This window comes from Bison bison, unplaced genomic scaffold (assembly GCF_000754665.1).
Source record: "Bison bison bison isolate TAMUID 2011002044 unplaced genomic scaffold, Bison_UMD1.0 scf7180017864180, whole genome shotgun sequence".
Taxonomy (NCBI): Eukaryota; Metazoa; Chordata; class Mammalia; order Artiodactyla; family Bovidae; genus Bison; species Bison bison.
The window spans coordinates 9,531,190-9,558,221 of NW_011494752.1; the positions used below are offsets into that span (position 1 = coordinate 9,531,190).

The window sequence follows — 27,032 nt, forward strand, 5'->3', positions numbered from 1 at the left end:
AGGTTTGAGGGGTGGTCATGCAGCAGTGTAATTAATCCCTTTCCACCTGATGCACCAGCCAGACAGGAGAGGAACCACCTCATGGGCTTATCCTGGGCTCTGTGCCATTCCCAGTAAAAACTGCTCTAGTTCATCAGAGAATAACTGAGGCATAAGTTCCAACTCTTTATCAATAATAAGCAGCTATTAGCACTTACCTTGTAAGTGACACCGATACAAAAAACTAACATTCCAACCCTGTTGGAGGGTTTGGTGAAAAATTTGGATCATCCCTAAGCTAACTTTGCTCAGTACTATCAGTTATCTAAAAGCTATAATACAGTAATAACAGCAGTTAACATTCTTTAACGCTTACGATGTGTCAGGGGCTATGTTACTAGTAAGCACTCTACATGTCTTACCTCACTTTCATCCTCAAAACACTTCTGAGGTTAAGTACCTGTATGAGCCCCACCTCAGAAAGGAGGAAAATGGCATTAAAGGACTTCGGGAGCTGCCTGGGTCCCTCGGCCTATAGGGTTGAGATTAATACACACCAAGCCAGACTCAAAGCCTTTGCTCTTAATCATCATCGCACTATTTCAGTTGTCTACTATTGTGTTTCTCCGCATTTCATTTTCTGACTTACACCAGGAAAAACTTACTATAGTTTAACACTTCTGGGGTTTTGGTTACCTTCTCCATGGTCGTCCAGGCCTGACGTAACGGAGTTGTGAAACAGTTAGGGAGTGGCCCACCTTCCCGGCAGATGTTGGATTCAATTTCTAGTCGCACAACATCGTCGAACCCAAGAGGGTGTGTGGCCTGGAGGGAGAAGTACCTACAGCAGAAAGACGGCCAAAGTCAACCCATATCCCAGCAACCACAGTGCCTTCTGGCACCGACTCCAGAGACCCTCCTACGAGGCTCATGCAGACCTAGGCCTACAGAGCTGGGTGGAGGGCAGCCCTGCAGCGACCTTTCCTCCCACCACATCTGAGCATTCTGCGGCTTCCAGCTCCTCTTTACAACAAAAATACAGAAAGGCTAATGAAACAGGATATTAGGGAAAAAAAGAAAAGCGGAAGAGTAGGAACGGGTAAAGTCAAATTTGGCATAATGACCTGGATAAAACAATAGTGCTGGTGGGCGTCTTCATTTGAAGACGGCTCCCGGTTTGGACTCCGGACCCAGGGCAGACGGCGCCCCTGTGAGGGGTGCACTGAGCTCCGCCAGGTCCTCACTGCGGCCACTATTCTGCTCCAGCACAGAAAACCCCGCTTTCTCGTTATCAGTATTTTCTTAACAAAAAGTGAGCTTCCTCCCACCTTGCAACAAGTAAGTTGGCAAATATTCCTCCATGCTTTTAATTGTGGGACAACAGGTAACAAAAATTTCTTTTGGCCACACTATGTGGCTTGCGGGATCTTAGATCTTAGACCTGGGCTTGAACCTAGGCCCCAGATTCAATCCCTGAAATCGCAGAATTCTAACCACTGGATCATGAGGGAACTACCCCGAATTTCTAAACGTACACATCGGCCATGTTAATGTCCATATAACAATGTTTCTTGTACAGTATTTTCCCACAAATATATTATACTAAAATAAACACTGGACAAACATTAGAACCGCATCCAAGTCCTGTCACTAATCTGTCCTGTGACTTTGAGACATTCATCACCCGTGTGGGCCCTGGTGTTCTCATCAGCAAACTGGGAAAATCAGACCAGACTCTCACCGGGCTATTCATCAGGATCACCAGATGTCTTTACAGAGAAAGATTCCTGGGTCATACTTCAAACCCGCCGAGTCAGAATATCTTCCACCAGAGGGCAGGAAATCTATTTTTGGCAAGTTCCTAGGTGACACTTGCACTGACAGGAGCACGAGCATGCCTGGCACGCAGAAACCCCTGACCCAGATGCTCTCAGCTCTCTGCCAACCCTAAGGTCCCAGTGATTTTTTCTTTACCCTCAAGCTGTCTTCTTAGCAAGTGCTTGTGGATACAAACATCACACTGCTTTTCTTCACAGAAGGAGAAAAGTTGGATGAAAATGAGGAGCAGACACAGTTTCCAATTCCATTCCCTGTCAGACTGTGCTGCCATCTCATCTTCAGGGAAAGCTAATGAAAAAGTGCTCTCTGCTAAGAGGTCAGTCTGGCTGAGTAGCCACTGAGCCCTCTACAATATATTCCTGTTGGTTTCATCTTCTTTCATGTCCCAACCCAAGTTTTCAATCACCCAAAGCGCCAGTGAGTCTGCTCATGCCGGTGCCTCCTCCAAGAACATTCTTTTCCACCTTCTTTGGCGACAGAATCCAATTCACTCTTCAGGATGCAATCAAATCTTCCTTCTGTGAAGCCCTCAGTGACCTCCACGCTCCCCACACACCCCGCTTTCCCACCAGCACCTTGTGTTCTAGGAACTCCCACTTTGCACACACCAGTAAGCAGCTCCTCCGTGGCTCCCTGCGAGCTCCCTGATGGCAGAGACCCAGGTGACCCACCTTTACTACCCAAGAGCACATGAAACGCTCAGTATCTGCTAAGTGCCGAAGTCCTCCACCACCTGACTCACTTGTCGTATAAGATCATGGCGTCATTCTGCGCCTCCTGTCCGTCATACTGCCCTTTTTTGGCAGCGAGCTGAGACTGGAAGTTGTCTGCTGCCAACCAGAATTGTAGGATATTCACTGCGTCCTCTTTCTCCATGTACTGGGAAGTAAACATACAAAAGAGGAAAATCAGACTGAAAATCTGTAAACAGATTTCTCTCACCATTTCTCATCTATATATAAACACCAACTATTAAAATACAGGACACCAAGAGAAGAAATCCCCACAAAACCACCCACTCCCCAAAGATCCACTTGCTCAGTTAATGCCATTCAGCAACTTACAGTCATTTGAGATTGAAAAATATTAAAATATTGTTTTAGGGGGGAAAAAACCAAGAAACAAACCCCCCCGCCAATCAAAACAAACAAACAACTCTAAGCAACAACAGAAACTCTACCACCACACAGCTGAAAGCAAATTTCAGTGAACAGGAGTTAAAATTAAAGGTGGATTAGTGGTTCCTTGCTGCCAAGCATACAAAAAATAAACCAATTGGACCCAATCTCGAACACCTGATCGTTTCCACCATTCCACGCAGCCACAGCAACCTGAACAAATGCTCAATTAAACTTAAGGTAAAGAGAGGGGGTGAGAACTTGAATCAGCTAAGTAACTGTACCCTGGTGAGGAGGTAGGATGCAGGTATGGGTCTAAGCGACCACTCTGTGAGACTAGGAACCCTCTACCCCGACTTCAAAGTCACTTGCTTTGCAACAATTTCATTAGCTGAAGCCTAACGCACCCCATCACACTAAACTGCATGCCTCAAGGAGATGAGTTTACTCACTGCTCCTTGCAAATGCTTCGCTGGGTAATCCTATCACATGGCTCAAGTAAAATGATGACACAGCAGAAAAAAATTCACTACTTTCCCTTCTCTCTTCTTAAGTCTGGTCTGCAAACATTTATGCATTGAAATCAAGTATCAAATTCTGTGGTTTTAAAACAGCTCTAAGCAGTTAAAAATCTGCATTCTTTTATAAGCAGTTTAATTAGGTTTTTCAAAATTATAGTTATTTTACACTGAATTTTCAAGTTCTCTTTAATGCCATTCAAGTATTCTTGCCATTAGATACAACACAGTAATCGAGGTATTTAAACCCAACTGATGTGTTTACAAATAACTTGTCTCCTCTATGTTATTTTCCACAGGCAGGGCCCCAGCATTTACAGCTTAGAGGCTGGAATCTAACAGAGTGTGAAAGGAAATGCAGAATTTACCTCTGAGAAATAAAAGAGGGCTGACTCACAGAAGAGAATGTCAGCCAGGTAAACAGTTCCACTGGTCAGCACTTCAATCTGGTATTTACAGAAATGGTGACTTCGTAGAAACTCACTAAAGTGCCTGCATGTGGACAAAAAGGTAAAATTTGAGGGACCAACCGAGGAAAGAGCTCTGCTGGGAAGCACACACTCTTTCCGCGCTGTGCCCGCTGTGCCTCACAGCCTGGGTCAGCACACCCTCCCTTCCCACAGTGTCTCCCTGACTCCTCTCCCTGCAGCAACCTCTCCCCTCTCTTACTGGCTTGCAGCTCCCCTTTAGCATTGAACACATGCTACCTCCTACTGCAGTAACCAAGCAACATGCCCTGTTACTCTCAGGCTGTAATCTCCTTCAGCAGGTACTACAGCTAACTGTGCGCAGCACCCTTTCCACAAATCTTAAATGAAAGAATGAATACGGAGATTTTTTTGAGGGCATGTGGATTTAGTGCTACGGCATTCATTAAGGTTACAGCATGTACTAACAATCAGGATATCCACCTGAAGACACATGTTGTTTAAGCAGATACACTACAGTCACAATCTCCCTCAGTGACTTCAGAATTAAAAACAAATTCTTTTAACTTAAGAAATATCAAAATTAAAAATACAAATCTGTTTTACTTTTACTAGGATTTACATAATTTGTATTTAAAAGAAACCATTGCCCAAGATAGTTTGAGAGGATGCCTATAAGATCCTGTAAACATTCAAAGTATTTAAACCCTCAAAGATAACTTGGTTTTCTCCTGAGACTGAACCGAAATTCCCAAGACCATAGAATGTGGGAGTGTGAAACCGACGTACTCGTGCTCCATTGCACTGAAGACTATGGACTGTGCAGAAACGAAACAGTTGGGATCCACCTGCCCGTCTTCTCCACAAATCTTTGCTGTAAAAGAAATGGTAAATAACTTTTTCTCTAAATCCAAACTATACACATCTGCAAATCAAAGCAGGCAATAACTGTAAAGGCATCAAGATTAGCAGGTTTTAATGCAATTAAAAGAAAATACAGGTAAACAGCTGATCATGAGGTAAGGAATGTCTTTCTAAGCATACATGCAAAAGCAAAAATCAAAAGATTCAATATGAAATTAATTTCTTTAAAACACTCCTAAAACAAAAGGGCAGACTGAGAGAAAAGAGTTGCAGCATATATGACAGTTTAAGAATGATAGATTATTTTCATTCATGTATTAAGAGCTCTTACAAACTTACAAGAAAGTCTCAAAAGAAAAATGAACAAAGGACAGGAAAAGAAAATTCACTGAAGGACAAATATAAAATGGCCAATTAAAAACATATGCATGCTCACTAGTAACCAAGGAAATATAATAATGGATTACAATAATGAAGCACATCACCTTTTGTCTAGTAAACTGGCACAAAATCGTTTTAACAATCCATTTGCTTAACTGTTTAATGATACACAGACTTGAGCACGGACATGGGAAAACTGACCCTTGTGTTAGTGGGCATATAAACTGATGTATTTAACTGGGCATATAAACTGGCAGTTTCTAGCACAAGCTTTAAAAATGAACATATCCCCATTCCTCAAAATATGAACATACCCTTTCAATCAGCAATTCTATTTCTAGGATGGTAACCTAAGGAACTATAGATTTATGAAAAATAGTTACCTCTTTATCAAAAGCTCTCTCCTTTTCTCAGCTACCCCAGACAGGTTAGTTGTCAATTGGTACAAACACCTAAAGGAATTGCTAGCGAACGATTTCCAACATTCTAATCTGTTCAGACACCTAACAGTTATTATTAGGCACAGGTGGTCTTGGGAAGTCTAGAAGATGGTAGCAACAAATTTTCACATAGAAACAACATAGAAAACCCCAAAATTCCATGACGACACTTGGAATGAAACTGGTTGAAAATTCCAAAATACAAGCAGATGGGGACAAGCCACCAACAGCCACAAGGCCCGTGTGTTACAGGCGTCTATGTGGGAGAGGAAAAGGGAAACACATGGGCAGCACCTGTTAGCCTGACACAGACAGAAGGTATGCACTGGGAGTGGGGCAACTGACAGAAGCAGCTTAGCTGAGACCGGGAGGGGATCTGCTATTCCCAAATAATGAGTAAAGACCCAGAGAGCCCCACGCTGGGAAGAACCTGCTTGGAGAGGAATAACAGGCTATACTTCATAAATCAAAACACTTAATTTTTGCAATCAAAAACTCAAAACTGAGTAATGGGACTTAATAGGAATATCAGTTTAGTTCAGTTCAAACGCTCAGTCTTGTCCAACTCTTTGCGACCCCATGTATCGCAGCATGCCAGGCCTCCCTGTCCATCACCAACTCCCTGAGTTCACTCAGACTCACGTCCATTGAGTCAGTGATGCCATCCAGCCATCTCATCCTCTGTCGTCCCCTTCTCCTCCTGCCCCCAATCCCTCCCAACATCAGAGTCTTTTCCAATGAGTCAACTCTTCGCAGGAGGTGGCCAAAATATTGAAGTTTCAGCTTCATCATCATTCCTTCCAAAGAAATCCCGGGGCTGATCTTCAGAATGGACTGGTTGGATCTCCTTGCAGTCCAAGGGACTCTCAAGAGTCTTCTCCAACACCACAGTTAAAAGTACTTCGGCGCTCAGCTTTCTTCACAGTCCAACTCTCACATCCATACATGACCACTGGAAAAACCATAGCCTTGACCAGACAGACCTTTGTTGGCAAAGTAATGTCTCTGCTTTTGAATATGCTATCTAGGTTGGTCATAACTTTTCTTCCAAGGAGTAAGCAACTTTTAATTTCATGGCTGCAGTCACCATCCGCAGTGATTTTGGAGCCCAAAAATATTATTTGCAACCCCGTGAATCACAGCACGCCAGGCCTGACACTGTTTCCACTCTTTCCCCATCTATTTCCCATGAAGTGATGGGACCAGATGCCATGATCTTCGTTTTCTGATAACAAATATCTATTCAATGTATAATGAACCACTTCTATCTATGACTATAGGCATACGAGGTCTTTCTGATACAACATAGTAAAAGCTTTCCAAACATTTAAAAAATTACGACAGAAAAATTTATATACCTATGCATGATGGAAAAAAGAAACAATTTTCAGAAAAGCTGTTTGTTTGCCCTTACTACTGTGAAGCACTTTGATTTTTCTAGTCTTTTTTTGCAAGGGAGGGGGGGATGGTGGCGAAGACCTAAGAGGAGACTGGTCCTAATCTGCAGCATGAAAAACACTGCCAAATAGCCTATCAGGTAGGGTCTGGTTTCAAAGCCTAACTCTGCCATGTCTGAGCCTTATCGAGGGCAAATGTTATAGACAGCAGGTGTGCACTGGGAGCTGTTACCTTCTCTGTGGTTCCTCACTTATAAAATAATAACTGTATTTATGCTAAAACGTTCTTTAGAAGATTATATGAGTTTGTCCAGGGGAAGTGCTTAGAATATTGTCTGGGACACAGTAAGTACTCAAGTAAACATGTGCTACTATTTTTCAAGTCAAAAACGAATAATAATGAATAAGAGGGAAACTTTTTAAGTGAGCAACAGTCAGATATAATAAAGTACACTGAAAACAAGACACGGAAGGGAGATGCTCAATTTCATATTCATGAAGAATTCTCTTAATAACCAAAAAGAGGCTTTCTTTTTTTTGGCCATAGCTTCAAGCACTGCTTACCTATGATGTCATTTCTCATTGCTTCTGTAATTGGTATCGGTTTAGCAGCATCTGGAGATATGTATTTGGTAAAAGTATTCACTGCATCTTGCTCTATACCTGCAAGGGAAGACAGGGACAATTTCAAAACCAAAAAGCAACTTGCACCAGTAACAGAACATATTCACCAACAGCAGGGCTTTGCTGTGGACCCAAGCACACACACAAATACACAAATAGATAGTTTATTACAAATAAATATATTTATAAATAAACTTAGGACAAAACAAGCCTCTATCACAAAGTTGCTTTTACACCCTTTGGTTGGTGGAGCAGAGGAGTTATGAGGAAGCCCCCTGCCCTCCCCACAGCTAACAAGCTCACAAGAAACAGCAAATACTTATTCTCACACACCCTCTTTCTGTATCTCCTCTCCAAAGTTGGAACCTGAAGGATTTACACAGCGAGGGCTCAAGTTATTTACAAATCCATGTTGAAAATATTTTACCAAATTTCACATTCACGAATACATTCATCTGACCTTCAACAACCCTGGAAGGTTAAAATAGTGAATCTCAAACTTTCTGTCTTGGGACTTTGAAATCTTAAAAATTACTGAGCTTCCATTTATCTGAGTTTTACCTATAGATAGTAAGGTATTGAAAATTAAGATGAAAAATTATCCAGTTTAAATGAACAATATTAAATCTGTTAAAAGTTAACATAAACACCATTTTTTAAAAATAACTATTTTCCAAACTGAAAAAATAAGAGGATGCCATTTTACATTTTTGCAACTCTATTTTTCTTGATAGAAAACTGTTAAGATTCTTATATCTGCTTGGCATTCAATCTGTTGTGCTTTTTTATTTGGGTCAAATATACATAGTGCTATCAGGATATGAGAAGAAATGTATGTATATTATATATATTAGTGTGTGTGTGTATGTGTGTATATATATACACACTGTGTGTGTGTGTGTATATGTTGTTGTGTTAGTTGTGCAGTCATGACCCTATGGACTGTAGCCTGCCAGGCTCCTCTGTCCACGGGATTCTCCAGGCAAGAATAGTGGAGTAGGTTGCTACTTCTTTCTCCAGGGGATCATCCCAATCCAGGTCTCCTGCATTGTAGGCAGATGCTTTACCATCCAAGCCACAAGGGAAGCCTACGTGTATACATGTGTGTATGTACAGTTTCTGTCCTGGTTCCTGGCAGAGTTCCTAAAACCCTTGCAGCTTCCTGAGTTACAGTAGGGCCAGAGGAGCATCATTTGTTAATCATCATAAAGCTCTTTCAAGCACAGGAAAAGTTTATGGACACCAAGTGACTTGTGCAGAGGGAGCTGGTTGCCAGAGAAGGAACCAGAACTCCAGCCCCACTCACCAACCTCCAGGGAGGGTGGAGGGGGTTGTGGACCATCAAGCCAATCACCAACAGCTAATGATTTAATCAATCGTGCCTACGTGATGACACCATAAAACCCTAAATGAAGCTGCTCAGAGAGCTTCTGGGTTCATGAATGTGTCCATGTGCCAGAGGGGAGATCGCCCCAACCCCACAGAGACAGAAGCTCCTGCACTTGGGATCCTTCTGGACTTCACCCCGTGGACCTCTTCATCTGGAAGCTCATTTCCCTCCTTTATAATATCCTTTTACATCACTAAACATATATAACGTGTTTCCCTAAGTTCTTTGAGCCTTGACAGCAAATTACCGAAAGAGGAAGAGGTAGTGGGAATCTGACCTGCAACCCATGACCGGCATCTGAAGTGGGGGACACTGCTGTGCAACTGAGCCTTTAACCTGCAGGGTCAGTACTAATTCCAGGTAGTGTGAGAATGAACACTAGGTTACAATCCAATGAGACGGGAGAACTGCTTAATTTTGGACAGACATTGCTTTGCTGTGAACAGATAAATGGTTTTCTTTATATCAAGAATATCTGGCCTCAGAGCTGTGAAAAGGAGTATTTTAATAGCTTTCTGAAATAACTGTGGTTATATTCTTCTTTGATCCTCCTTTTGCGTATTCAGTCATAACCCCAAGGACTGTGGCCCACCAGGCTCTTCTGTCCATGGGATTTTCCAGGCAAGAATACTGGGTGGGTTGCCATTTCCTCCTTCAGAGGGATCTTCTGGACTCAGGGATTGAACCCATGTCTCCTGTATTGGCAGGCAGATTCTTTACCACTGCGCCACCTGGGAAGCATTCTTCTTTGATACTATATCCAAAACTTGAAAAGTGGTAGTTTCTTAAAAGTTAATCAGAATGTAGAATCAGAAACCAAATTAATAAACTGGTTATAATCTGTTACATTAGAATCTACTGGTGTATGTACCATGTTTAACGAGTTTTTTTTTAACTAATGAGTGCTTTTATAGTCTCATATATTTTCAAATATTTAAAAAAATATTGGTTCACTAACTTATGAAGATCTTACAAATGTTGATAAATTGCATCATATAGTATAAAAAAAGAAATCACATCATTAATATCACCAATGATCTTTTCAGAACACTCTTTAAACCTGTCAAAGCATGTGGTAGTGAACGGAAGTTTTCCAAATTCGAAGTTTCAGTTGAAAACTTACATTTTATCACTGGGCAACAACACTGCCAACTGTTTTCCATGAAATGACAACTCATCTTACATGGCCAGAATTACTAATAACAAAACTGGACAAAAGCAGTGTAAGAAGACTATAGACCAATATCCATCGTAAACACAGGTGCAAAAATGCTCGACAAAATATTAGAAAATCAAGTCCAGCAGCATAAACAGACTAATACACCACAAGCAAATGAGGCTTACTCTGGGAATGCACGCTTATTCAGTATTTTTTTTTTTTTAATCGATATAATCCCTCAGACAAAAGAAGGAAAACCACATGGTCATATTAAATGACACAGAAAAAACATTTGAGAAAATTCAACACCATTCATGATTTAAACAATTATCTGTAATCTTTTAAACAACTCTCAGTAAACTTTGAAGAGAAGGGCGCTTTATCAACCTGATAAAGGGCATTTACAAAATCCCATAGCTAACCTCACACTTTATGATGAAAGCCTGAGTGCTTTCTAAGATCAGGGAGAAGACAAGAATCTCAGGCAATCTACACAAAAGCTCTAAAAAATAACAAGTGAGTAAATTAAGCCCACAGAACAGAAGGTCAACATATAAAAGTCAATCATATTTCTATATACTAGCAATAAAAAAACTATAGAAACAAAAACTTTCTAAACATACTATTTGTAATAGTACCAGAAAAGAGGGAATAACAAAACATTAAGGATCTGTACATTGAAAACCATACAATGCAAAAGAGAGCAATCAAAGAGGTAGGTAAATGGAGCAGATTCAGTTTACGGCGTTTAAGACTCAATACAGTTAAAAACGTAAATTCTCTCCAAACGGACTACGATGACTACTACTACTTCAGTCGTGTCCGACTCTGTGCGACCCCATAGATGGCAGCCCACCAGGCTCCCCTGTCCCTGGGATTCTCCAGGCAAGAACACTGGAGTGGGTTGCCATTTCCTTCTCCAATGCATGAAAGTGGAAAGTGAAAGTGAAGTCGCTCAGTCATGTCCGACTCTTAGCGACCACATGGACTGCAGCCTACCAGGCTCCTCCACCCATGGGATTTTCTGGGCAACAGTACTAGAGTGGGGTGCCATTGCCTTCTCCCAACGGACCCATAGGTTGAATGCAATTCCAATAAAAATCTCAGCAGGTGTAAAGTTAAGTAGTTTATTTGATGTTTCTCTTGTTTCTTGAGGTAGGCTTCTATTGCTATGAACCTCCCTCTTAGCACTGCTTTTACTGAATCCCATAGGTTTTGGGTTGTTGTGTTTTCATTTTCATTTGTTTCTATGCATATTTTGATTTCCTGTTTGATTTCTTCTGTGATCTGCTGGTTATTCAGAAGCGTGCTGTTTAGCCTCCATATGTTTGTGTTTTTTATAGTTTTTTCCCTGTAGCTGACATCAAATCTTACCGCATTGTGAGTGAAAGAGAAACACCAATACAGTATATTAATGCATATATATGGAATTTGAAAGATGGTAATGATGATCCTATATGTAAGGCAGCAAAAGAGACACAGATGTAGGAACAGACTTTTGGACTATGTGGGAGAAGGCGAGGGTGGGATGCTATGAGAGAATAGCATTTAAACATGTATATCACCATACGTAAAATAGATGACCATTGCAAGTTTGATACATGAAGCAGAGCACTCAAAGCCGGTGCTCTGGGACAACCCAGAGGGATGGGGTGGGGAGCGGGGTGGGAGGGGGGTTCAGGACAGGGGAACATTATGTGCACCCATGGCTGATTCATGTTGATGTATGGCCAAAACCACAATATTGTAATTACCCTCCAATTAATTAATTAATTAAAATCTCAGCAGGGTTTCTTGTAGACATAGACAAGCTTATTCTAAAATTTATATAAAACATACAAGAACCTAGAACAGAAAAAACAACTTTGAAAAAGAACAAACTTGGAGGACTCAAATTACCCAATTTTAAGACTCACTACAAAGCTATACCACTTTAATTCCCCAGCAGCATGTGAGACAACCATGTTCATGATGCTATTCATATCAACTATAAGCTATGAAAAACTTACACCCCTTCAGGTCAACTTCTGTTAATTTAAAAAATTACTTGTGATAGGCAAAGCTTTCTGGATTTCTCGACTGCAGATAAGGAACTGTGGACTGTAGGAGCCAGTCCAAATCAAGATGGGCAAAAGCACAAGAGAGAGAGAGGACATTTACCCGAGAAAGCCCTCCACCCCCATGAGACACGAGGCTTGCACTTTCAAGGGCAGCTGCCCAGGACCCAAACAGGGTAGAAATTAGACCCAAACCAGGCAGAAGGCCCTAAGAGTATACAGTCCATGGTGTCTCAAAGAGCTGGACAAGACTGAGCGACACACACAGACACAAGGCCCTAAGAGGGCAGGGCCTGAAACACACACACACACAGACACACACACACGGAAGGCCCTAAGAGGCAGGGCCTGAAGAAACCAAATACACACACAAAAGGCCCTAAGAGGGCGTGCGCGTGTATGTGCGCGCGCACACACACACACACACACACACACAGCCCTAAGAGGGCAGACACACACACACACACACACACACACACAGCCCTAAGAGGGAAGACACACACACACACACACACACACAGCCTTAAGAGGGCAGACACACACACACACACATACACACACACAGCCCTAAGAGGGCAGACACACACACACACACAGCCCTAAGAGGGCAGGAACACACCCGACCCCAAGACAGAAACTTAGACACACACCCCCACCCGTCCCCCCGCAAGATAGAAACTTAGTTTTCAGTGGTACCAGGGTAGCAATGAAGCGGGTCCTGGATGCTTGGCAAAAGCAAATGCAAAAACACTCACAAAGAACCCAATCTAATTAGAGTCCCTGAAGAATTACCAAAGATAAAATTCAAAGACATATCTATTCACAGCCAAAACCCACTAAAACCACAGCCTACCAGAAGTGTGAACTTGCAGAAACAAACCCTGAATCAGATATACAAAAGCTATAGGCACTGGGGTTATGAGATACTGAATACATGTTTAATAAATTTAAATAAATAAAAAATGGGGTCAAAAGTAGGACAGAGGGATAAAGGAACAAGAAACTAAAAAACGACCAGGCAAAGCTGAAGAAAAATATTTCTAGAAATGGAAGAATTTGCTAACTTTTAGATTAAAATAACACTTTAAAAGACTGATTCAATAGCAGTTTAGATCCATTTTAAGAATCAATGAACTAAAAGATCTGAAGATGTTACTACCAATCTGAAAAAGCTACATACTACACGATTCTATGTGACATTCCAGAAAATGCAAAACTATGGAAACAGGAAAAAGATTAGTGGTGGCCAGAGTGAAATGAGTGGGTATATAGAGATAAACTGGTAGAGCACACAGGTTTTTAGGGCAGTGAAAATGCTCTGCCTGGTATCACAATGGTGGTTACAAGTGGTTATACACTTTCCCAAATTCACAGAACATGTAACACCAGGCGTGAACCTGAAAGTAAACTTTAGGTAATTGTGATGCCCCCAGTAAGTTCACTGGTTGTAACAAGTGTTTCCCTCTGGTGGGGATGTTGATAATGGGGAAGGCCATGCATGTTCAGGGGGCAAAGGGTGTACAGGAAACACCTGTAGCTTCCCCTCAATTTTGCTGTGAACCTTAAAAAAAAAAAAACTGCCTTAATAAAGGCTTAGTAGGAAAAAAAAAGAAAAAAGCACACAAGGAAAAATAAAAAAAGGAATGTAGACTTGGACCTTTGAAAAACAAAGAGAAGATAAAAGAGAAGATGATGAGCATGGGTTGGAAGCTGTCTAATCAGAATTTCAGATAACTGAAAAATGAAGTGTATAGCTTTCAAGCTAATAGAGAAGAAAAAGGAAAAGAGGAGCCGCAGTCCAGACTCCAGGACTTGAAGCGCAGGTCCTGCCTGATGTATGACCTGGCAGGCTCCTCGACCTTCCCAAGCCATGGCTTCCTCACATGTAAAACGGGGTGACTGCCTACCTCACAGGGCTGCTGTGACTACTCCGTGAAATTGAAGTACAGCCCCTGACACAGAACCCGATTAATGCTGCCTGCTGTCAATTAACAAATAACTTTACCTGAAAAGTTCAGTAAAAGAGCAAGAAAACTAAGACTGAGGCTGACATTAGCCTTTCTGGATAAGGATTTGATTCCAAGATCTGTGATGACCTTGGCCCCTTCTTCATTTGTAATTCTTATTTTTTTTTCTTAGGGGGTTGGCCCTTCTGTTCTTTTTTCATACACAATCCTATTCTAAAACTCCCAAATTTGCGAGAAAGTTACTCTAACCCTTTTAATCCCCATTCAAGTTCCACTTTGTAAGTAGATTTTAAAAAATATATTTATTTTTATCTATTTGGCTGCAACAGATCTTATTGTGGCATGTGAGATCTTCAGCTCCTCAACCAGGGATCGGACCCAGGCCCCCTGCATTTGGTTTCTGCAATCTTAGCCACTGGACCACCAGGGAAGCCCATAAATAGATTGTAAAAACAAACAAAAACAGGATAAAGAGAGACAACACCACACACTTACTTTTCATCAATTTTCCTGATAATTCCTTCAGTGGAGAAGATGGACTACTTCTACTGGCTACCATGAGCCTGGAGGACTCCTGGGTTTCCAGGGAGCCCCAGTGAGTTCCTGTCCTGGCTGTCTCCAGGTGGAGCAAATGGGCACTGTCACTCTCCTGGGAAAGCAAGTGGTTCTGGGAGTTGCTAGTTCTATTATTTAAGTCAATTCCTTCCAGCTGGGCTGAGCCAGAATCCTCCAACCTCCTGTTAAGAGACTCGGTTACAAAAGCTGCTGTGGTTTCGGGCTTTTTAGATGGAGAGACAGGTTCAGCCAATGAGCTCTGCTTCACCGTGTTCAGACTGTGTGCTCTTATTCGGGACCAAGTTGTGGAGTGAAAACTTTCAGCCTCCAACCAAAACTTAACCAAATGCTCCATTCTCCGAAGTTCCATAAATTGAATGAAATAAGGGAGGACCATGGTGTCATGCAAGACTTGCTCAAGGGTCTTTGAAAGACTTGATTTGGCCTCCTGAGTCTGGTAGTCCAGACAAGATCTGCCTAAAAGAAGAAAAGAGTTAGCAGTTCAGTAACAGATAACAACCGCTAAAGCTTATTTAAATTACTAGAAGGGTCTTCGTTACTCGATTAATCCTCTCATTTCTTTTCATGGCAATTCAAATCATGTAAATTCTTAAGGGAAAAAAATCTTATGATACAGGTTCCAAAGGAAAAAAAGACCAATAAAAATATCTTAAAAGTTCAATCTCATTAAAAATCTCAGAAAAGCAAATTAATACATACCATTTTTGGCTATCAAACTGAAAGATGGGTTTAAAAAAAAGAACAAGAACTAACAAAGGCATAGCAAAACAGATGATGAAAAATGTAAAATGACAAAATCTTTTTGGAGGATTCAGTAACAGACAGCAAAGCCTTAGCCATCAGGGTAATTTTCAATCCAGTAACTCTTTCTAGAACCTTATCCTGAGGAAAAATTGTGGATATAGCTAGAAAGATATTATGAACTCTTAGCCTCATTTATAACAGAATAGTTAGATCTGGGATTTTATCTTGAAAAATAAAACCAAACTTAATAAAACAAAGTTTATTTCACATTTAACTAAATTTAGGTTATGACTATAAACACAAGCTAATTATTAGAAGAAAGAAAAAACTAAGAAAATATTAACTTTCACAGCACGACACAGAGAGACTCATTTTTATAAAATTAACTGAGGGCCTCATCTGCTTTTCAAAAGGGCTTTTCTTCACCGGTTATTGTTTCTTCTGAAGCACTTCATGTACCACCCCTGCTGACTGTCCTGACTGCAGTGTTAACCAGTCCACTGTTGTCAACACCTCTTTAATGAACTTCAGGGAACCTCGAGCCTCTTGGGAGAAGGAAATGGCAACCCACTCCAGTATTCTTGCCTGGAGAATTCCATGGACAGAGAAGCCTGGCGGGCTGCAGTCCGCGGGGTCACAGAGTCGGACACGACTGAGCGACTAACATACACATGCCCAGTCTCCTCTGCGGTATCAAGATCACACTAAGACACTGACACAATTCATCCGTCTTATCCAGACTTCCCCAGTTTCACCAGTACCCACTGTATGTGCATTTAGTTCTCCGTGTTTCTATCATTCGAGTAGACTTGTATAAACATTAAGACAGAGAACAGCTCCAGTGACACAAGGATCCCTTCGTGAGGCCTTTTATAACCAGCTGCCATCCCTAACCATTGGCCAACACTCATCTACCTGTTCTTCATGTCCATCATTTTGTCATTTCAAGAACTGTCTCAAATATATTGTCTCTCAATATATATTGTCTCTCAATATAATTCCCTTGAGATTCATCCAAGCTGCTATGTGTAAACAGGAGCGGCTATTTCTCTGCATCTACATTAACATTCCAGTTATCAAGCTTTAAATATTTGCTAACGTGTTGGGAGAACATAAACTCATTATTTTAATTCGCACTGCACTCAGTATTAGTGCAGTGAGGCATCCTTTTCACACATTCAGTGGCCAAATGTATTTCTTCTTCTGGAAATGGCCCATTATTCTACTGGGCATGCTTTTTATATTTACAGAAGGACAATATGGAGCCATCCATTACACTAGCTGTTAATCCAGTTTAAACATTTTATTTCAAAGCCCCAGCCAATGATATGGGTCAGTATCCTCTGGCAGGAACTTCACACTTTATACTCAAATCCCTTTTCCTAGAAGTTAACAAAAACTGAGAGTCACTCACCCAGGTCCCCAAAGTGAGCGGCCTCCATGTGGCTGGGCTGTTTCTTAAGTGTTGCGGTCCTGCTACTTGAAAAGGAGTCCATGTTGGCAGAAATGGCATTGATTGCAACGTGACTTGGTCCTGCAGCCTCCAGCAAGGCATGATTTTTAGTGCTTTTTTGTGGGGAATGTACGGATATTGAAGCTATAATTTTTCAAAAAATTGTTAAAAATTAAACACAATTTGATAGTCTAAAACTGTCTCCTAAAAGGGCTTTAAGGAACTTTAAAAATTAGATTTTGTAACACCTCTCTTGAGTAAGCATATACACTCAACAAAAAATTCTTATGGAACAATATTGTAAAGTAATTAACCTCCAATTAAAATAAATTTATATTTTAAAAAATTATTACGGAAAAGGTCAATTAACCAAGCAGCAGAAAACTGGAAAGAAATTCCCTATTACTTATATATAACTCTCAAAATACTGTGCCAAAAGTAGAACTTAGAAGAGAGATCTTTCTTTGAGAAAGTTCTTTTTGAGAACCTCTAGTGTACCAAAGGCAGCAAACATCCTGAAATATGGACCTTTTTCAATTTCTTAATCCTAGCATGCTGGCAAGTGACAAATTCCAAAATAAAATTTTAGATTATCAAAAGAATTAGAACAATACTCTTCAGTATTGCTTATTTTATTTTTTAACTGAGTAACACAATTCTGTTTATTTTACTTTTTAACTGAGTAACAAAATATAGAACAGTCTTTTGGACTCTGGGGGAGGGGGGGATGATTTGGGAGAATGGTATTAAAACATGTATAATATCATATAAGAAACAAATCGCCAGTCCAAGTTCGATGCAGGATACAGGAAGCTTGGGGCTGGTGCACTGGGATGACCCAGAGGGATGGTATGGGGAGGGAGGTGGGAGGGGTGTTCAGGATGGGGAACACGTGTATACCCGTGGTGGATGCATGTTGATGTATGGCAAAACCAATACAATATTGTAAAGTAAAAAAAAAAAAAGAAAAGAAAAGAAACAAAAAAAAGTATGCTTATTTTACTTTTTAACTGAGTAACAAAATTTCACCATCTAATAAAAACTGATCAAAGTTCAAGCTGCTTAAAGATAAAGCACACTTAAAAATTCACAAAATATATTTTCTTTAAAGAAATATTAATATCCTGTTGACTTCAGGATAAAGAGGAGCTCATCAAATTCACATGGTCAAAGTAACCCTATGAATTCATTGCTACAGCTGAATTAAATTCCACTCATCCCACTTATTCCACACAAATACCAAAAGACTCTCATGAAAGGTCTTTAAGAGGTTTTGGTTTATTGCACTGAACCAACACGGAATCCACCTGACTTTAAATTATCAGAAACAAGCAGAGAATAAGGGTGTGAGGTACCCTACTTATTCCCTAATCTACAAATCTCTTGTTATAATCAGTGTCCCTCTCACAAATTAAGCATGTGGAGTTAATACTCAATGCTAGCCACACAACATGCAAACATTTAAAAGAAAAATCTAAAGAATAGCAATCTACAGTATTTGTGTAAATAAATTACATCTATGAAAATTCCATGGACATGGACGTAATTTTCATTACAATTTTCCCATTCCAAAATTTTAGTACATTGACATAATGAAATTCGTCAAAACTACACCTGAGATTACAGTCTAAAAAAAAGCAGGCTCTTACCTACAAATAAGGACAATATATTAATTCCAATAAAGAACTCTGAATAAATTTTAAGTTAGGGCCATTCGTTCAAAGTAATAAAGTGAAAACAGTAAGCATCCAGATCCCAGATAAACCTCAGAAAACCAGGCTTTGTAAGTCAGTGGTCAGACTGCTCAGTAAAGAGTATTTTCTGCTTTTAGTTTTTTAAAATAAAGTCAACCAATCGCTTTTAGGGAATCACTGAAATGTGTGATTAGCAGGGAGGACACTGGTTTCCTGGAATCACCAGGAGAGCCAATGAATGCTCAGTAAAAGCCTAGCATATGCTGGGTGTTGAAAGATACATCAATTAACAGGGAAATAAGTCACAATCATGAGTAATTATAAAAGAAGGCAGAGAGGACCAACAAGAAGGGAGAACGCAACAGGATTAAAGAGCTCATAACTGCAAAGCACTGACTCACCTTTGACTGACTTGACATCTGGGGTCTTCTCCTGCTCTTTGCTTTTCACTGGAAGAGAGGAGGGCAGCATGATCAACTTCTTCAGCCAAATGCCCCCTCCACTAAAACTCAGGCCAGCTCTATTCCAATAGGCGAATGTGTTCAAAGTTCTACACAAAAGGACGAGCTGCCCTGAAGCAGGGCGGGACAGCTGTCAGGGGAAGTTTCTCTTAGAAGCGACCTCTGAATGGCACTTGATCAAGAAGGCTGAGTGCTTAAGGAGAGATGAGGTCAGGACACCTAGGTTCAAATTTGGGCTCTCCCATGTGATCCTGGACCAGTTACTTTAATTCTTGGGGTCTCAATTTCCTTGATTTACAAAACCTGGTCATTCTTATGAGCTAGTAAAGAGTTATTTCAACAGGCAGGATTTCAACTTTGGTCTGTGGGACCAGAGAAATCACTCTTCTACCCTTGGTTAGGGCGTCCCTTGTAGCTCAGTCAGTAAAGAATCTGCCTGCAGTGCAGGAGACCTGGGTTAGATCCCTGGGTCGGGAAGATCCCCTGGAGAAGGAAATGGCAACCCACTCCAGCATTCTTGCCCGGAAAATCCCACAGACAGAGGAGCCTGGTGGGCTGCAGTCCATGGAGTTGCAAAGAGTTGGGCACGACTGAACGACTAACACTTACCCTTGGTTAAAAGCCTGCAGAATGACTGTGTGATTAAGGTAATGTGTGTAAATGAATGTCTCAGAGGCACCTCCCACCCCATACACCAGAACTCAACATGTACATTCCCAGCGACGTCTCTCAGTACCCATCCCCGTGCTGGAGTGACTGGTGTTTGCAGCTGCCTCAGCTGCATCTGCCAACTGACTCCATCTCCCTGTTGAAACATGAAACTTGGCATGGCTTCCGTGAAACCCCACTCTTCGTTTTCCAGGGGCTCCTTCTCAGCTTATCCCTGGCCAACTTCTCCTCCGTCAGCTGGGAGCTTCTCAGGGACAAGATTGGTCCCCCTTCTCTCCACTCTACTTATGTATGTACTTCCTTGCTGATCTCAGCTATTCTTCAGGCTTTCAATACCACAGACATGCTGTAACTCCCAAAGTACTCTCTCTAGTCTGAGTACGTTTTGATCTCAAATTCATAGTTAACTACCTTTCTGCCATCTTCCATAATTCCACTGCCTAAATGGGACATACCATCTTTCCCCAAACCTGCTCCTAAATCAATCTTTTTCTCCTCTCATAAATGATTCCACTGCCCACTAGCTTCTCAGGCCAAAACTCTGGGAGTCATCTTCCACAGTGTCTCTCGATCACCTCCAAACCACTTCTAAGAACAACTGGTTCCACCACCAAGTACCTTAGAGGTATATTCTATTATATGCAAACTTTAAATTTTGATGTAGTCAAACTTACATTATGTGGATTGAATTTTCCTAAGTCTTATTTCTTACCCCTATATTTTCTTCTATATGATTTCAAACTTTGCTTTTTCAAATTCTGGGCTCCAACTCACCCGGCATTTATTTCTGTATTATCAGGGATAGCAAACTACAGCCCAAGGGCCAAGTCCAGCCCACCACCAGTTTTTCATAGTGTTTCTGTATAGTCTATGGCTACAAGGATAGAGGAGAGTGAGGCCAACCAAATAGCTCTCAAAGCCTAAAATATTTACTATGTGTTTTTTTACAGAAAAAGTTTGCTGACCCCCTGATGTACATAATGAGGAAGTCTTAATTTTTCTTTTCTTTTTTTTTTGGGCCAGTGAGATAATAAACACAATTTATTGATTAGTCCAATCTTTCCCAAATGAATAGGAACTCTTTACATACTACATTCCCATACATATGTGGGTCTGTTTCTGGGCCTACTGCTGTAATTACTAACTATGTAATAGGCTCTGGCAGAGCCAAGCCCTCTATCATATTCTTTTTTCAAAACTATCTTCCATATTAATTGTAGGACCAACTTGTCCTGATCCTAAAACCCTCATGGTAATTTCTTTTTAAACATTAAGCACTGACTTGATCAATCTGGGAGAGGGTTCACATCTTTCTGGTACTGAGTCTTTCTGTTCATGAACATAGTATACCTCTACTTATTTGAGTCTCCTTTTAGGTCCACTTATATTTTGTAAACTCCATAGAGATTTCGGTCTTTTATTTTTACTGGCTACAGGGATACAACTGAGTTTCAAATACTTATTCTAATGATATATGTGTAAATTTTCTTAAACTTTCTCTGTACAGAATCATATTATCTATGAATAATGACTCTTGTTCCCTTTCCCTCACAAAACTTTTCCATTTTTTTCATGTGTGTGCTATTGTGAAGACAATGTTAGTTTTCTTTTTGTTTGTATAACCCTGATCTATATTCTCATCCTTTTAACTTTCCTATGCTCTGTTAACATTTAAACAGTATAGATTAGGAAACCAATCTGAAGATAACCATCCCTTTATTGTCCAGGTCACTCATTTCTGTTTATTGTGATTACTCTTCTTTATTTCCAAAAAAGAATGTTCTTAAAACTCAATTACAACTACACACCTGTTGACTTCTCCTAGTAATTCTGTTTATTTTACTTTATGCATTTTGAGACTGATTTTAGGTGCAAACCAGTTCAGAATTTTATCTTCCTAGTATTCTATTCATTTTACCATAGTTTACAGACTTTTTTTTAGCCCTAATAGTATTTTATGCTTTAAAGTATTTCAACTACTTCACAAGCTTTCTTCTCTTTGAATCCATTTATTTTCAATTTCTCTATGTCTTTATGTTTTTGTTGTGTTTCTGGTAAATAGCTGGATTTTCGATTATTATCCAACCCAAGTCATTACTTTTTAGTCCACCTTTCAATGGACTTTTACTAGATTTTTAGCCATTGAGACTTTATTTACATTTATTGTCGTTTATTTCTACCACCTTATTTTGCACTACTGACTCTTCCTGTATTTTTTTAAATTATTATGAAGCATTTAAAACAGAGGCAAGACAGGTTTAACAAATCTTAACATTACACCATATTTGCTTCAGAAAATTTTTTAAAGGAAATAAAACATTGCAGGTACAACTAAAGTCCCTCTGTGACCTCATTCCCTTTCTCCCTAGAGAAACAATTTCAGAAAGTGAGTGTTCAAGGTTTCCATCCACACTTTTACTATTTAACATATTTATGTTAAGCAATATATAGCATTGTTTGAAGGTTTTAAACAAGTGGTTGTACCAATTGCCATTTCCAGCAGCAGCATATCCTAATTAAATCTTGATACAGTCAGGCTTTAATCTCAACTCCTAAGTCTTTTCAAGAACTCCACTCCTGCAAGTAACATTTCTTTTCTGTATCATTTTCTCTCTTTCTACTGAGTTCTTTCTATCAGCCGACAAACAAGCTTAGCATCTTTTATTTTAAAAATAACAACAAAAAACACCCCTTACCCTAAAGGCCCCTTTCAGTTATTGGCCTTGTTTTTCCCTCTTAACTGCAATTTTCTTGGTTATTCTTTTTACTTTCCCCACTTCACATTCTCCCCAAAACCCGTTCCACTGACACTACATTTATAAAAGTCATCAATTACTTCCATGTTATCAAAATTAACAGCTATTTCTATTTACCTCAACCTTGTAAGTGTCATTAAATACAATACTCCCTACTTTTTGAAATACTATCTTCTCTTAGCTTTCAAGACACTCCAATCCTGTATCACTTGGCATTTTCTTTTGAGTCTCCTTTGCCAACGGCTCATGCTCCTCAACTTAACTTCTAAAAGCTCAATTAACTCCAGCGTTCTCTCCTGGTCTACAGTATGGCAGGAAATGCTACCTCCCACTGAACTCATTCTCCCCTTCTTAGCAAGAGGGCTGTAGCCTGGCACACAGCTGGCTAGCTTCTCTCCATTTCCCAAAGCCCTTAAGTTAGCTGGGACCACATGACTAGGTTCTCAGCAATTAAATGAGAACAGGAGCAGTATGTGCCATTTCTGGCCAAAGCTTCTCTTTTCCCTTATCATGGGTCAGAAAGCTAACAGAAAGGGCTATGACCTGGCTTTATAACATGGAATATACCTTAAGAGAAAGAGGAATAAGACAATAGTAGGAAAATGATCCCTGAATGGTCAGGAAGGAAAGCCACCTGATGAGGGAACTGGACTGTTACGCAAGAGAGAAATAAAGGCCTATCTTGTTTGAGCCATTGTACTCTGTGTCTCTGTCATGGAAGCTTAGCCTTTCAACGTAACTAATTCATATATTGTATGTCTTCCCTAGATAATCTCACCCAGTCCTATGTCTTTAATCATTATTTATGCCAAATACTTTTAAATTCAGATAGAGAACTCAAGTTCTGAGCCTTTCCAGAACTACAGACTAGTACATCCAACTGCCTCCTTGACAGATCCACATGGACTCACAACAACTGAAGGAGAACTCTGGATTCTTCCTATCCCAAACTCTGAGTTTTCCACAGCTTTCCCAGTTTTCCCTCACTCCAGTCACTTACTCAAGCCATGCTTTCTCTATCTCTAAGACAACCCCATTGCCCTCTTCTCTCGGTCCTTAAACTGCAGCCTTCTGTCTGTCCTTGAACAAAGCCAGCTCATTCCTACCTCAGGACATTTGTACTACCAGTTCCCTCCAGCAAGAATACAGTTCCTTTCACCTTTGCAAGGCTGGCTCTTTCCTCATTGAGACTCAGTTTAAATACCATCTTCCCAGACAAGCCTTCCCTCTCTATCCAAATACAAACTGCCATCTGGTAAGCTGCCCTATATCATTGTTTAAATTCCCTGCACAGCATTTATTACCTTCTGGAATTTTTCTTATTTTCATTCACTTACTCAACAGATATTTATTAAATTCCTAACTTTATCCCAAGCACTGGTCTAGACTTGAGGGTACGGCCATGAACAAAAGTAAGCTTCCTTCCTAATAAAACACATGAGTCAGCAGATGGTGATAAACGCTACAGAAAAAAAAAGCAGGGCCACAGGAAGGGACTGTAGGGGCTGGGGGCTGCAATCTTCAGCAGGCTGGTCAGAGAACCCTTCACTAAGATGTCAATTAATCAAAACCCTGCAGGAGAAGGGGGAAGAAAATAGGCTTGCATCTGTAGGAAGAGGTTTCCAGTCAGAGGGAACAAGTGCAAAGGCCCTGAGGTGGGAATGTATATGACAACAAGGTGGCCAACATACATGGAAGGGTGCTGGAGAAAGGGAGCAGATGAACACAGAGGAGAAACAGGACCTAGATTATGTAGGGCCATGTACAGGAAACCACCGAGGGCATCTGAACAGAGGTGTGGTATAATGCAGTTTGAAAACACACCAGGGGGATCAAAAATGGAGGAAGGGAAACCAAATTGAAGCCTAAAGCAAAATAACGCTGTTTCCTTGATCTTCATAAAATCGGCTTCCTCTTGACATTTAACCTGAGATCTGAATGACATCCCCTCAGAGGACTTCACTAACCACCCAAATTAAACAGAAATGCCAGGGTGTTCACGGTCAGGGATGGTGAGAAGTGACTGGATTTGGGCTATATTCTGGGGATGACCTAAAAGATTTGCTGATGGATCAGATATAGAGTAGGAGAGACAGAGGTTGAAGAAAGTACTAAAGTTTTAGCCTGAGCAACTAAAAGGCCAGAAATGCAATTTATCCAGATACTGAAAAACAGATGAAGGAAGGCTAAATCTAAAGTGAAATTTTAGATACAGTAAGTTGTTTATCAGTTGACCTCTTAGACATCTATTGTTGTTTAGTCACTCAGTTGTGTCTGACTCTTTGGAACCCCAAGGACTGTAGCCCACCAGGCTCCCCTGACCATGAGATCTCCCAGGCAAGAATACTGGCGTAGGCTGCCATTTCCTCCTCCAGGGGATATTCCTGACCCAGGGATTGAATCCATATCTCCTGCACTGCAGGTGGATTCTTTACTGCTGAGCCACCTGGGAAGCCCAGACATCTATTGTGTAGAGGTAAAAAGTGGACCAACAGCTGGATATGGAGTCTGGATTCAGGAAAGAGAATTCAAGCTGGAGATGTAAATCTGGGAGTCATCGGCAGATAGGTGGTATTTAAAAATGGTATTTAGAAACTGGATGGGAGCCCTAAATAGGACCATTTCCAGTTTCTATTCTTGCTACATCCAGTCTCCAAAAAACATCTAGAATGATCTTTACAAAGCAAAATGAGATCAAATCACTCCTCTTTAAATTTTTAAAATATTGTCTCTGCACTTGGAATAACACCTTGCCGTGACCTACAAAGCTCTGAATCATCTGATCCTTGTGTACCTCTCTGAACTGCAGTCACAGTGGGCTTCTTTTCTCTCTTGAAGGACATCAAACTCTTGCCATCCAGCCTTTGAACACTATTCCCTGTGCCTGGAATGCTCTTCCCTGGCCTCTATACATTACCTCTTGCTGTTCCGTCAGCTCTAAGTTTCAAGGTTGTCTGCTGAGGCCTTTGACTAACATCAAATTGAAATATGTCTCTTCTCTCAACCTCTCTCTTTCATAACTCTTTACTCAATTTGTAAACAGAGAGAGGGAGAGGTTTATTGTCTACCCCAGCAGACAACAAGCTCCTTGGAAATACGGATTTTTGTCTTGTGCGGTGCTCAAGACTGAGGGCCTAGCACAGTACCTGGCAAAGAGCAGACATTCAAAAGTATCTGCTGAATAAATAGACAACAGGCTATGTGCAACCTGCAATTTGCCTCATTATACCATTGTACATAGAACACTCCTTACCCTAAAAAAAAAAACCAAAAACCAACCATTTCAACACTGTCAAACAAATTAGAGAGCTATCAACCATACCAAAGTACCTTACCAACACAGCTTCCTTGTACCATTTTACCACTTTCATTCATTCAGAGTGGTTTTCATTCATTCATCATAGGTTCATTCACTGATCACATGGCATCAGTTACTAAAACTCCGTGTGTACTTAAAAGGAATTCTTTATAGAGTTCAATGGGGTCTTTAGGAATCATCGAATTCTCAGCTGAGAGGAAAGTGGGTCAACATTTTTCTGTTCCAGATGACAGAGTTAGTAGTAGAGCTGTCACATAAACCCAAGTCTGATTTAGTTTAGTGTTTTCCCCAAACCTGTATTTGTCTGGGAAATTTTCCCTGAAGCAACAAGAATCGATACAAGAATCACTATCATCCCCAAAGACCCACATTCGTCCACCCTGGATACGTACCCGTAACGAAATGCCAATAACCTTACCCAGGCTCAAAACGAAGTTGCCTCTACTCAAAAAACTGGGCAGCTACTACTACTAAAAACCAGAAATATCAATATAAGCAGTTTGTCTATAAAGTTAGGATTCCAGCAGCAAGTAAACTTGCTAAGTCATCAAAAGGACTCTTCTTTATTAGGGAACTTCTAGCCGTAAGTTATGTCATGTCATTTTACGAACAGCAGAACCCCCCTCCCCCCCATAAAAGGGAAACTGGAAAAGAGCACTCGTTGAGAAAACAATTTTTTCACGTGTTGCTTTTAGACACAAACCCCTCGATATTCTGAAAAGTCCGAGACTTCCGTAATACTGAAGAAATTTCCATTTTCTGGTATAAATGCACCACCCCCACCCCACCCCCCGCGAAAAGCTGTGTGTCTGCAGAAGGCATGCCCCAAGCGGGTCCCGGTACACACTTCGGGACCGGCCGGCGTTCGCCCGCGAGGAGGCCCAGCTCCTTCCCACAAGCCCGCCGGCCCGGCGCGCAGGCCGTCCGATCGCGCGGAAGCCAAGGCCTGGCTGCCCGAGGGCCCGCCACCCGCCGCCCCAAGCCCGACCCCGCGCCCCTCGCTACCTTTCCGCCGGAAGAAGGACATGGCGGGGCCCGGGTCGGGGCGGAGGGCGCGGGGGGACTGCCGCGGGGAGGGCCCGGCTCCCCTCATTCAGTAACCGGCCCGGACTTCCGGGTCCGCAGCGGCCGCCGCGCTAGCCCGAAAGGCGACTCGTCTTCCGGGTGTGGGCCCCGCCGCCTCCTCGAGACGCGCGGGC

At 41.2% G+C, this 27,032-nt stretch overlaps 1 protein-coding gene across 3 annotated transcripts in view; it reads right to left on the bottom strand.

The window, feature by feature from the left end:
• Positions 1-27,026, bottom strand: part of AKAP10 (A kinase (PRKA) anchor protein 10) — a 46,312-nt gene extending 19,286 nt beyond the window's left edge. For all 3 annotated transcript variants that reach the window (XR_825542.1, XM_010842933.1, XM_010842932.1), the window contains exons 1-9: positions 26,839-27,026; positions 19,030-19,077; positions 16,896-17,078; positions 14,657-15,193; positions 7,529-7,627; positions 4,672-4,756; positions 3,823-3,946; positions 2,561-2,697; positions 676-820 (exon numbers count right to left, since the gene is read on the bottom strand). Coding sequence is in view for 2 of the 3 variants with exons in the window: in XM_010842933.1 (XP_010841235.1) it covers positions 676-820; positions 2,561-2,697; positions 3,823-3,946; positions 4,672-4,756; positions 7,529-7,627; positions 14,657-15,193; positions 16,896-17,078; positions 19,030-19,077; positions 26,839-26,926 (1,446 nt within the window). In the remaining variant the exon portion in view is untranslated. The remainder of the gene's footprint in view (positions 1-675; positions 821-2,560; positions 2,698-3,822; positions 3,947-4,671; positions 4,757-7,528; positions 7,628-14,656; positions 15,194-16,895; positions 17,079-19,029; positions 19,078-26,838) is intronic.
• Positions 27,027-27,032: the final 6 nt, after the last annotated feature.